Source organism: Gossypium hirsutum, chromosome D09 (genome assembly GCF_007990345.1).
Source record: "Gossypium hirsutum isolate 1008001.06 chromosome D09, Gossypium_hirsutum_v2.1, whole genome shotgun sequence".
NCBI classification, from domain to species: domain Eukaryota; kingdom Viridiplantae; phylum Streptophyta; class Magnoliopsida; order Malvales; family Malvaceae; genus Gossypium; species Gossypium hirsutum.
Window position 1 is genome coordinate 7573390 of NC_053445.1, and position 12059 is coordinate 7585448.

At 32.2% G+C, this 12059-nt stretch overlaps 1 protein-coding gene across 2 annotated transcripts; it reads left to right on the plus strand.

The window, feature by feature from the left end:
* The first annotated feature begins 8451 nt into the window (after positions 1 to 8451).
* Positions 8452 to 12059, plus strand: LOC107892311 (protein NRT1/ PTR FAMILY 5.9). Of its 2 annotated transcripts, none has more exons than XM_016817356.2 (5): positions 8452 to 8763; positions 8949 to 9021; positions 9103 to 9320; positions 10519 to 11033; positions 11120 to 12059. In XM_016817356.2, the coding sequence occupies exons 2-5, from the start codon at positions 8967 to 8969 to the stop codon at positions 11958 to 11960; spliced, it is 1629 nt and encodes a 542-aa protein (XP_016672845.1). In that variant the 5' UTR covers positions 8452 to 8763; positions 8949 to 8966; the 3' UTR covers positions 11961 to 12059. The 2 variants fall into 2 exon arrangements, with proteins under 2 accessions (XP_016672845.1, XP_016672844.1); XM_016817355.2 differs by having other exon boundaries at positions 8456 to 8763; positions 8892 to 9021.

Here is a 12059-nt window from a genome sequence, read left to right on the forward strand (position 1 = left end):
CAAATTTTACAACTAGACCTATCACACTTATAGTCATCGCACTTCCCTTCCTTATTTTGTTTGCATATTTTACTGCTCACTGCACGCACGTCGAGGTGCGATCAAGTTGTTGGCATTGTTGCTGGGGAGAATTGTTGTGATAATTGCTTTTGGTAAAATTGCATGCTTTGTTCGAAAAGATACTTCATCAATTAGCCACAACTCCCCTAAGTCTTGGTAACCTGTGAACCATATCATATCTTATGATCCTCTAAGTACTTCTACAATATATATACCCTAGGCATTAATGCCATATTTCAATACCATGAGTGGCGTGACTATGCCCCGAAATGGGTGCGTCAAGGCTTGTAAATATTCAGTTAAATATAAGAATTGAAGTGTGGTATCTACAAGTATATAGTTAAAGTGTTACAAAGGAACATTGAAGTATTCCAAGGATCGTACCCAAGGGAGGCTTACCTAAACTAAATTGACAATTAACACACTACTAGGACTAATTACTATCTATATACTCATTATATTAGGATAAGTAAATAATAAAAATATGATGTATAAACAAAATAACATGAAAATAAATACCAAAATAAAATATTTGAATTCAATCAAATTAACAAACAAAAGATTAACTCGCATTCGTGTTCATGACTAACTTCAGATTTAGGTTTTTAACAACTTAGCTAACGATTAACCTAGTTAATACCTTTCGACCTATAACTAAATTAATTAATCAATTAAAAATACTTACCTTTTGACCTGACAGCTTAAATCGAGCCTCATCTACCTAATCTACTCAATTAAAACCCTAGGAAGTAACTTAGGGAGTAAAAAATCATTTTACTAGTAAAAAAATCATACCTTCACTTTTTCATTTCAATTTTTGAATTCATTAATTGGATATTTTACATTTTAGTCCTTTTACTTATGAATGTATAGAACCTCATACCTTTTTTATTCACGTACTAACTAGCTGCTTAAGTGACCTAGTAGCCTTTCTCGTGTATTTAATTTGTTCATAGCCATTTTTTTTTCAAAGCCATTGTAACACACAAATGTTACAACTAGACCTATCACATTTATAGTCATCGCACTTCCCTTCCTTTTGGCCTCATCTACCTAAGTTACTTCCTAGGGTTTTAATTGAGTAGACTATCCTTATAATCAGGTCAAAAGGTAAGTGCGATTAACCTAGTCATCGCACTTCCCTTCCTTTTGACCTGACAACTAGACCTATCACACTTATAGTCATCAATTAAAACCCTAGGGAGTAACTTAATTAATCAATTAAGTTAGTGTTGAGTAGACTATCCTTTTGGCCTAATCTACCTAAGTTACTTCTTAAGGTAATCAATCCTAGGGTTTAATCTCACTTAACCTATTCCAAATAAGTTGTGGTAAAACCCTAAACCCTTAGCCAATCAATCCCATTTTTTCTCATCAATCTTCCTAAGGTTTTTAGTTCATTGCCATACTAGATGCAATTTTCCCTAATAGAACATTGAACATTCAAATTAAATTTAAAATATAAGTGAAGGGAGAAGAGAAATCTAGATCAGAAAATAATTTGTTGAAGCTTGATATTTGAAACTCGTAGAATTGATGTTGATTTGGATTTGGATGAAGCAAAAATGTAAATAAAAAAGTAAATTGCTGAAAAGAATTGAAATTGAACTTTAATTGAAATATGAAAGTACTTGAACAGAAAAAACCAAATTGAAAGCCCTAATTCTAAGAAGAGGAAAATCTACTAACAAAAAGAGCCCCCATAACAGGTTCTAAAAGCTAATATTTATAGTGTTGTTAAATGACCAAATTGGGTCCATTACAAACTGTTAAACATATTAATTATGGTTGTGCGGACGAAAAACACCCTTGGTTGTTAATGGGCCTTGTCGGACTAGTGTCGCGACATCCTAGGGTTGTTGTTGCGACATTGAGCATCAAATGCTCTTCCCTTTTGGTTCGAGTTTGGATGTCACGACATTGAATGGTTGTTGTGGTGACATTGAAGGCTATTGGTTACCCCCTAAGTTTATTGACTCATAGGCCTAAAATGTTGTCTTGTACACTTAATCAACACTCTAGTTCTTCCTTAGGCCCAGATTGGCCTAACAGGTCATAGAACACACTCATAGGCCTAAAAATTTCATTTTATTGAATTCAAATGTGAAATTAATTAAGTATATAAATTAAATAAGACAAGTTGCTCAAATACAAGTTTATTAAGTGTTGAAAATATCTTAATTTGCCACAACTATTTGGTGCAAATCATGAGGACTTTGTTGCAATTCAACAAGTCAACCAACCGATAATAATTATTGAATGTTCTGACCTCTTTCATTTTTTTGGTTCTTGGCATGATCCATTATATCTCATCCCTTTTTTAGTGAACTTCACATGCAATCCTTGTTCACAAAGTTGATTAATGCTAATTAGTTAGATTTGAGTCCTTCAACAAGGAAAAATAGTTTCAATTCATGAAAGCCTCTAGTGTTGAGAATTCTGTTTCTAAGAAATCTACTTTTCTTTCTATCACCTTAGATAACTCTACCTAAATAACTATTCAGAAAATCCTTCAAGAGATCCTTCTTGCCAATCTTATGCCTCAAACACCCATTATTGAAATGCAAAACATTTTTAGCAATGGCTTTCAATTATGTATGAACAACTATAAAACATTTTTTGTTCTTTTTCCTCTACACTTGTTTCTGTTGACATCCTCTCTTTGTTCTTTGCTTTCTTGAAACATGAGCAACAACATAACATACATTCCTTAAATCACAAAGAAACCTATAGCACATTGGCTTAATGAGTCCATTTATACCCTAGTAGTAGCATAGTAGTCTTCCATTCTTCTTATGATGAATCACAATACGTAATGGTTTTTCCTTAAATTTTTTGAATGCTTATTGGTGGTTCAGTTGCATGTTTTTATTTTACAAAGGTAGTGGCTAAAGTTGAAAATTCACTTGTATATCATTTTACCCTATTACCTGTCTCAAATCTAGGAGTAAGGATTTCATCAATTTTCTTGTTTTAATTCCAAAATTTTCAAGATGACTTGGGAAGTAATTAGTTCCTTCTGAAATTCTTTTAGCTTTGCTTCTCGATCTGCCAAGAGGATGTTTTTATCTTCCACAATTTTAGTCAACTTTGGTTTTCCCACTTCAATATAAATATTTTTTCACTGAGATTATTTAGTATTTTGGAACTTGTCTACCATATCTCTATTATAAGTTTAGTCCACTTGTACATTAGCAACAACTTTATTACCATCATTACTTTCTTTTGAAACCGATTTTGTACATGTTGTAACATTGAACATACCAACCTTTGTCTTAGTTGCAAAAGCAATATAGTTGCTTATATGTTTGTCATTTTCTCCTTCTTCACACCCAATTTTCTTATCACTTCAAATATAATTAAATGACTTATTCTTTTTCTTGAGAGTATTTTGCATATTCTGCTTGAATATGACAAGACCTTTCACACTTGTATTCCATGTCCCCTTCTTTTTCACCTTAGGTTCATCCTCTGTGACATAATCATTTCCTTTACTTTTACAAGAAATTCAACTAGTATATGCATTCTTGTTATTCTTAGTGAACTTGCTAAAAACTTTGTTAAAGTCTTATTCTAGATTCATCTTGAAGGTTTATAAAGAGTCACTAAGCTCATACACCCTCATAGTTTGATGGATTTTTCTTCTTCTATTGATTTGATTTTAATGGAATGTTATTCTAGTAGAGACCCTAACACCTTTCAAACCAACTTCCAGTTAAGTTTCTATTTTCTAACATTCTAAAGTTTTTAAACCTGGTTAAAAGCATATGTAGCTTTGACCATTTCACTAAAAAGGTCTTTAAAGGTTTCTTTGAGAGTCCTTCAAGCTTCACTAGTAGATACACGTTTAGAAATGTGTTTGAATTTTTAAGAATCTATTATATTATGTATTGCATTTATGAATTTAATAGTTTACTTGTGATATTATCTTGCTCTATTTTCTAAGTTTCCTTAGGTTTTATAGATTTGTATCATCTACACTGGTTGTGAATGGAGGTTCCTAACTTGCCAAAATAGCTCACTAAGCTTTCTAACCAATAAGCTTGATGAATTTTATATCGTACCTTGCAGTAAGCATAATTGGAACCATCCAATAATGATAACCGTAAGATTGAGCTTCCTTCCTTCGTGAAATCCATGATCATTAACTAGACATAAGATCACACTAACTACCTTTGGTAGTAAGATCTAATACCAATAAAAAAGTCTAGTTGCAACATTGTTACACAAGTTGTTGTATTGATTGTTGTAACAAGCAATGAAATAATAAACTATGAAAAAAAATTAAAGACCACTAGAAATGTTTATGCAGCTTGTATTACAATTTGTGCCCTTAGTCTAGTGGTTTCTCCATTCTACTTTTAATTTTGAACTGATTGAATAAATAAATTTCCATATAAATAAATTTTTTATATCTTTGTATGGTTTCCCTCAATGGATTTTGAAAAAAAAGAAAAATGAATAAACAAATATCTGTTCATTCATTACCTAAGGGTTTAACTAATATTAAGTTGCATAATTTGGAAAAGATCATGATTCGAGAAGACAACTTATACTAGTAGGTAATCTAAATTTTTCTTAGGCTATAAGAATCAAAATGAACAATTGATTCATGAGGACTATTATGTTATTTATAGGTCTAATTGGAGAGATACCTTGTCTTGGGTATTAAAGGATTTGTCTCCCAAAAGTAAAGACATATGTATGATTGTCTGGATTGATAATACATTGAACTAAACCCATGTAGAATTTATCCTAGATTTGTTTATGAATTTATTCACTTATGACATTCATGGTGTGACATTTGTGGTGTGACTTACATCAATCCTGAGTAAATGATTGACACTGTTTACATTGTTATGTACTTTGACATTTTGAAAGCATGTGCTCTTTTGGCATCGGAGTTGAAAGTTAATATATTGGGTGTATGACTTATGTATAGCATGACTACATTTACAATAGTAGAATTCATAAATCGGTTAAAGAGTAAATGATATCTTCTCACTAGCATTGCATGAATTATGAGAAAGGAACGTAGCCATGGGTCATTTGTTAGTGACGAATCATTATCATTACTATTTATCTACAATGATCTTTTTCATCATGAAAGATGCAATGGTGACCAGGAGATAAAATATAATCTAATTAGGAGAATGAATTTAACCCAAATGGATCAAATTTAAAAGATTGGATTTTCGATTTTGAATTTTTCCCTAGAGAAAGTCGACTTTCCCCCATAAGGAAGTCTCAGTTTTCATCTTGTGTTCGGTTCTTTGAATAGAGTCTACTCTCTAAGTATCTGAAGTTTTTAAAGTAATGAAGAAGATCATTCAGTTAAAAGTTAGAAAGATTTGGACACTAGATCTTAGATTCGTCACATTTCTTTAGCTCGGAAGCACATATACTAAATTTGATGGGACTTATTACTATGAAAAAAAGCAACCAAGATCCAGTTTGATGAAAAATTTTAAAATTTTACTGTGTAATTAAAATTATTTTTCATAAATATTCTTCTAACAGTTTAGTGAACCATCTAAGTCAACAATAGAACAATAAACTATGAACAAAAAATTAAAGGACACGAGATGTTTATGCACTTTGATGAACCATCTATGTATGTGAGAACTTACTCAAAGCTGAATTCATTAATAATTCTCAATAAAAGCATGAATTTAAACTCGTACAATGCAAAGATTGTTGTAACCTTAATCTCACATACTTGATGTGAATTCTCTCAACCCTCAACCTGTTCTATTAAGGGTTGTAAAATCAATTTTCATGAATCAACAATTTACTCTCAAATTACACTAACTAAATATGTTCTTAAAATAAATACTGTAGTGCTCTCTCAATTTCACCACTAAATGACAAAGGATGAAGGTTTCTTAAAAAGTTAAATTTTGTTATTAGCCTTTTTAAGTAAATTATGAATTTAATCCCTATATTTTAATTTGATCAATTATAGTCTTGTACTTTTTGAATTGGACAATTTTAGTTCTTTTTTTTTTCTTCAAATTTTTAAATTTTAGTTCTGACCCAAATGGAAGCAATTAAATTCGTGTTATTAACTTCAATTACTAATCTTGTATTATGCGTACAATTATAGATTTGGTTTATGTTCTCTAATTGAATTATTCTAAGTCTCCATACTTTTCGAATTTTGAAATTTTAGTCATAATGCAAATGACAATCGTTAATCCGTTAATTGGATTTTTAGTTAGTAATATGTAGAAATAAAAAGTTGACATGATGACAAATGTTTAACACATCATATTTCAAAAAGGGTAAACTATCAAAATAGTCACTTTTGTTTGTCTCAGGTTACATTTTAGTCACTTATGTTTGAAATGTTACGTTTTAATCAATTGCGTTATTGTGTTCTAACATTTTAGTCACTGAGTGTTAATTGCCTTAACGGTGTAACAGTAAGCTGATGTGGCACGTTAAATCATCATTTCAGATGAAAATTTTAGGTTAAATTATACAATTGGTCCCTATTTTTTTTAGCAATTTAATTTTTTCTTTTATATTCTTTGAACTTTCCTTCTTCTTTTTTTCTCTTTTTTTTTTCATTCTCTTCTCCTTCTCTCTTTGTTTTCATCCCTCCTCCATTCCTTTTAACGTAGTTTTTCTATGTTTTACATTTGTTAAAACTAGTCCCTATACTTTTATTTTTTTGAACAATTTAATTTTTCATTTTTATTTCTTTATTTTCCATTTCTTATTCCCTTTAATTTTCTCTTTTCTCATATTCTTCACTCCAGAAACATGATCTTTGTCCATCAAATAAACCAAGTCCTTATTTCTTTCACATGATTCCTAAAGTGATTTCACTCAAAATTGAATATCAATCATTCTTAATCAAATCTCAATTTGAATATAACCTAATTTTGGAACAAAAACTGGATCTAACTAATCAATATAAAAAACCCTATCCTTAATCAAATCTAAACATAAATTGAGTTCTTTATATTCAAAACAATTTTTTTTTTCGTTTCCAAACTTTTACAGAATCGTGTAAATTATTCCTTTCCTTTTTTTTCCTTTTCTGATGAATAGAATTAAGCAAACCATAAAATTGATCTAAAACTTCTTGGATATTCCCAAGCAAGCTTGATTGGAAGCCGAGCATGAATGAACCAAAGAGAGAAAGAGAGCATGAAACCAAACTGATTTGGGTAAAGTTGAGGGTAAATTTCGTATGATAGTCGTTTTAGTCATTGAGAGTGTAGAGATCGTTTGAATAATTTGTGAAACAACGTAGTTCCGAGAGGGAGAGAATGTTGTAGGTAAGATTGATAAAGTGGTTGTGGGAGTTGATTAGGAGGTTAAGGGAACGAGCTCGAGAAACTTTGTTAAGGGTGAACTGCCATAAGTCACGACTGGTGAGGTCTTCGAGTAAGGCAAACTTGTGGACTAGGTCATTGAGAGATCCAAATTGGTTCGTTAAATCGGTGATGGATGATAAGGGTTTGTAATTGTGGGGTGAGAATATGCGAAGCAAGTTTTATTTTGGTTTCAACTTTCGCCTTCTGTTTTTTCATAAACTTAAAAAAGTTTTAACAAATGAAAAAATAGAAAAACTATTCTAAAAGAGATGGAGAAGGGAGAAAAGCAGAGGGAGAAGCATAAGAGAATGGAAAGTAAAGAAAAAAATTAAATTGTTCGAAACGAAAAAAATATGGTGATCAATTGTATAATTTAACCTAAAATTTTTATTTGAAATGACGATTTAACGTGCCGCGTCAGCTTACCGTTATACCGTTATCAACAATTAACGGCTCAGTGACTAAAATGTTACAACATGTTAACGTAAGTGACTAAACCATAACATTTTAAACATAAGTGACTAAAATGTAACATGAGGTAAATAAAAATAACTATTTTGATAGTTTACCCTTTCAGAAATAGTATAACTTAACTTTGTTAATTTAACAATTATAATTTAGTAAGGACTAAAAGTTTAAAATTTGAAATATATAGAATCTAAAAGTGATCAAATTAAAATACGACACAAATTTCACAAACTAAAAAAAACTATAGCAAAGTTTAATCTTCTTAAAAACCCTTAAAAAGCACAATTCGTCGTGGTGATAGAATTATTAATTTTGTTAGGATGATTTAAATCTAAATTATTACGGATCAATATATCAATGAAATCTTATTGAATAAATACCCCATCAATATATCAATACAATTCTCTTGGATGAGCTCGATATTAATCTCCAATATTCTAAATTGTGTACTTTGCGTACATTCATGTACTTGTTATTTATAGGCACATGTAACAGTTTAGTGCAACCAATGATTTTGCACAAACACAAGCCATCAGTGGTCCTTACTCCTCAACTGACCATTTTCCTATTTTGTTGTGTTCCTCAGATACCCATAATTAACTGCTTTTTTTACTTGCTTACAACATCGGGAACTTCATATATCTGAGATTACCTGGCTTACCTATTCGACTCCATGTGTCAATGAAGCAGACGTGTTTGCTTCATCGAATTTTAACTGCTAAATCAGTTTTTCTTGCATTTTCTTGGTAACCCCAAAACTGCAAGTGGGTTAATTTTTATTTATTTAAACTTTTTTCTTTCTTCAATAACACAAGCTTTGCTATTGGGATCTTACTTTGCTTTTGAGTATATCCACCGTGTTAGTGTCCCATGACTCAACATAAACAAAAGTCTTTCGTAGCTTTCTGTAAGGAAAAAGAAGCCTCTTATTTCAATATAAATATTTCTAATTTTATAGATTTTTTTAAAAAGAAGTTTTCAAAAGTTTATATTTTATGTATATATGTCAGATTTTCGGGTGTTCGATTTCTGCAGTTAATTAAGAGCTAGCTTTTATAAACTCAAAGAGGCATTTCAATTTCACTCAAGCAGGTTGTTTTGTCTTTAAACATGGCTGAAGAAGGAAGAGCTCAAGGACTTAGTAAAGCATGTGTTCTTCTTATAGGTAACGATTTCTTTCTTCATATTTCCCCCTATTTCTTAATTTAGCTATCTTCCATTTCTGTAAGTTTTAAGACTTCTGCAGTGATTGCTGGCATGGAGAGGTTTGCTTTTAAAGGGGTGGCATCAAATTTGGTGACATATCTCACAGATGTAGTGAAGATGAGCAATTCTTCAGCCGCCAAAACAGTGAACAGTTGGTGTGGGTTTACTTCAATTGTGCCATTGTTGGTAGCACCCTTGGCTGACTCATTTTGGGATAGGTATTCAACCATTTTGACCTCCTCTTTCCTCTATGTTTTGGTGAGTAAAATCTCTTCTTAAATTATGTTCTTCACTTTTCTGGTTTTGGGTTGTGATGATAATTGCAGTACTTCAACATCCTTGGGTTTGTTTATTATCAATGAAAGGCAACTGGAATTACACCACTAGGCACCAAACAATGTTGGACCCTGACTAATCACTTCCCCTTAATTTTCATTCTTGATGTTTCTCTAGGTACTTATAATTGGATAGGAGAGTGAAGATATGATTAAAATGTCATCCGACTTTGGGTGTTTACTTTTCTTTGAAAATTGGATTCTAAAGAGGGGCAAATCAGATATTTTAATAAAATTTTCGGACTTGGATCGAGATATGATTTACCTAAAACCTATTTGTCTTGTTATAGTTACTAATTCTTTTTTCTTTTAATTTATAATATTTTTAATGATAAAAAGTAGCATAAAGGCTGGTGTATAGTATAGGGAGTCAAATTCTATTTTGTCTCTTCCACTAAAAAATGAATAAATTAATATTTATATGTCAGATTAAAAAATTTCATCCATTTGTGTTCTTAAACATTATAACAGTTGATAGAATAATCCGACACTAATATGTGGTATTTCACATATATCTTATACTAACATACAAATATTAGTTTTTAATGATAAAAATAGATGAAATTTTAATAAAATGATCAGTTTACTTTTTAATCTTGGATAAGAACTAAGAGGATACCTTTGGATGGACGGTATGTTTATCCAGTAAGATTAAAAACAATGGTGGCGGTGAGATTAGTTACTATAACTATAAGATAAAAGATTCTATTGCACCACAGCTACCGACCATTCAAAGGAAGCTTAATTTACCCATTTTTTAGTAGCGTGGACAAAATACAATCTGACTTCTAGTACGAGGGTACCTATGATATTTTAATATATTTTTATTATAAATTTTTTAAATTTACTTTCGTAATATGATATAAAATTTTCAAACGGATCAAATTGGGATATATGATTTTGGAGTCGGAATCATTAAATAAAGTTGGGAGATTGATGAATTTAATCGAGATTGAGGTGGACAAAGATTTATTCCGCCCATATGATTATCATCGCTAAACATCACCCTACAAATATGTTTAAAAAATATAAAAAGGTAACAAAGAGAAAACATGCCAGTATTAATTATTACCCACGTATGAATCCAAGTAACAAAGTTTTTTCTTCTTTTGTAATTGAAGGGCCTTGGAGCAGTGGCATCAACAGCTTTGCTATGGACTTATACACCTCCAAGCTCCACAAGTTCCTCAGCCTTCCTCTTTTGGTCCCTTTGTTTGATTTCACTAGGCCAAGGTGCATATAACCCATCACTGCAAGCCTTTGGAGCCGACCAATTGGACCATGATGATGAACTTCCATGCACAATTGATGACAAAAAAACCTCCAAAAAAAAGGGGTTATTTTTCCAATGGTGGTATTTTGGTGTTTGTAGTGGCAGCCTCTTGGGTGTAATCCTTATGTCCTACATCCAAGATACCTTAGGTTGGGTACTCGGTTTTGCCATCCCCATGTTTGCCATGGTTATATCAGTCGTGTTTTTCACATGCGGTAATCGGATCTACGCTCATAAACCGGACCGAACCATGTACAATAAGCACTTTCCCAACATACTTCGAGCCATCAAAATGAAGGCATCGAGGTTAATCAATGGTGGAATCGCCTTGCCAAACGACAAGTCCAATATGGCCGAGCTAGAGTGAGTTTTTCTTATTCGATTTCAAGGATGCTTTAGTTATATGCATGAGCTTTGAGGGTGATTCTAAGTTTCTAACTTGTTTATAGGCTTGAAGAGAGACCTCTTTGTGATCAAAAGGTTTGCAGCAATGAGGTCTCGGATTTAAATCTTGAGTCTGAATCCAATACTCATCTAATTGAAAACGCGAAAATAGTGCTCCGACTTTTGCCTATATGGACGATGCTTCTAGTGTTTGCAGTAATTTTCCAACAGCCTGCTACTTTTTTTACGAAACAAGGGATGACAATGAAACGAAACATTGGGAAGAACTTCAAGATCCCGCCCGCTACGCTACAAAGCGCTATTACATTGTCTATAATCCTCTTGATGCCTTTATACGACAAAGTTTTCATCCCGATCACAAAGATGGTTACTCGTAACGAGAAAGGTATTAGTGTAATGCAAAGGATGGGAGTCGGGATGTTCCTTTCTGTCATCGCTATGATCATCGCTGCAGTCGTTGAAACGAAGAGGCTCGAGATCAGCAGGGAAACTGGCGTCCAGGAATCTGAAACGGTGCCATTAAGCATCTTTTGGTTACTTCCTCAGTATGTTCTTTTAGGCATTTCAGACATTTTCACTGTAGTTGGCATGCAAGAGTTCTTCTATAACGAAGTACCAGTCCGTATGCGGACGATGGGATTCGCTCTATATACCAGCGTTTTTGGCGTCGGAAGTTTCCTTAGTGCCTTGATGATATCGGTCATCGAAGCATTTACAAGTTCGGGCGGAAGACATAGCTGGTTCTCGGATGACATGAGGGAGGATAGGCTTGACAAACTTTACTGGCTTTTAGCCATTGCCAGTGCTTTGAGCTTACTGTTTTATGCAATCTGTTGTAAATGCTATAAATGTAGGATTGAACTTGAAAATGGAAACTGTAAATAAGCTCTTGAAATTTCCACTTTCATCTTTTTTAAATGCAATAGTTTCAATTAGATGTAAATATTTCATCAAATTAATTTAGCACGAAGGATTGAAACCGTA

Excerpts from the sequence above, each read along its gene's own strand:
- LOC107892311 (XM_016817356.2), top strand. The coding sequence starts at position 8,967 with ATGGCTGAAGAAGGAAGAGCTCAAGGACTTAGTAAAGCATGTGTTCTT. Across the intron at positions 9,022-9,102 it reads AGCATGTGTTCTTCTTATAG|TGATTGCTGGCATGGAGAGG; the intron begins GTAACGATTTCT and ends AGACTTCTGCAG. Across the intron at positions 11,034-11,119 it reads TCCAATATGGCCGAGCTAGA|GCTTGAAGAGAGACCTCTTT; the intron begins GTGAGTTTTTCT and ends ACTTGTTTATAG.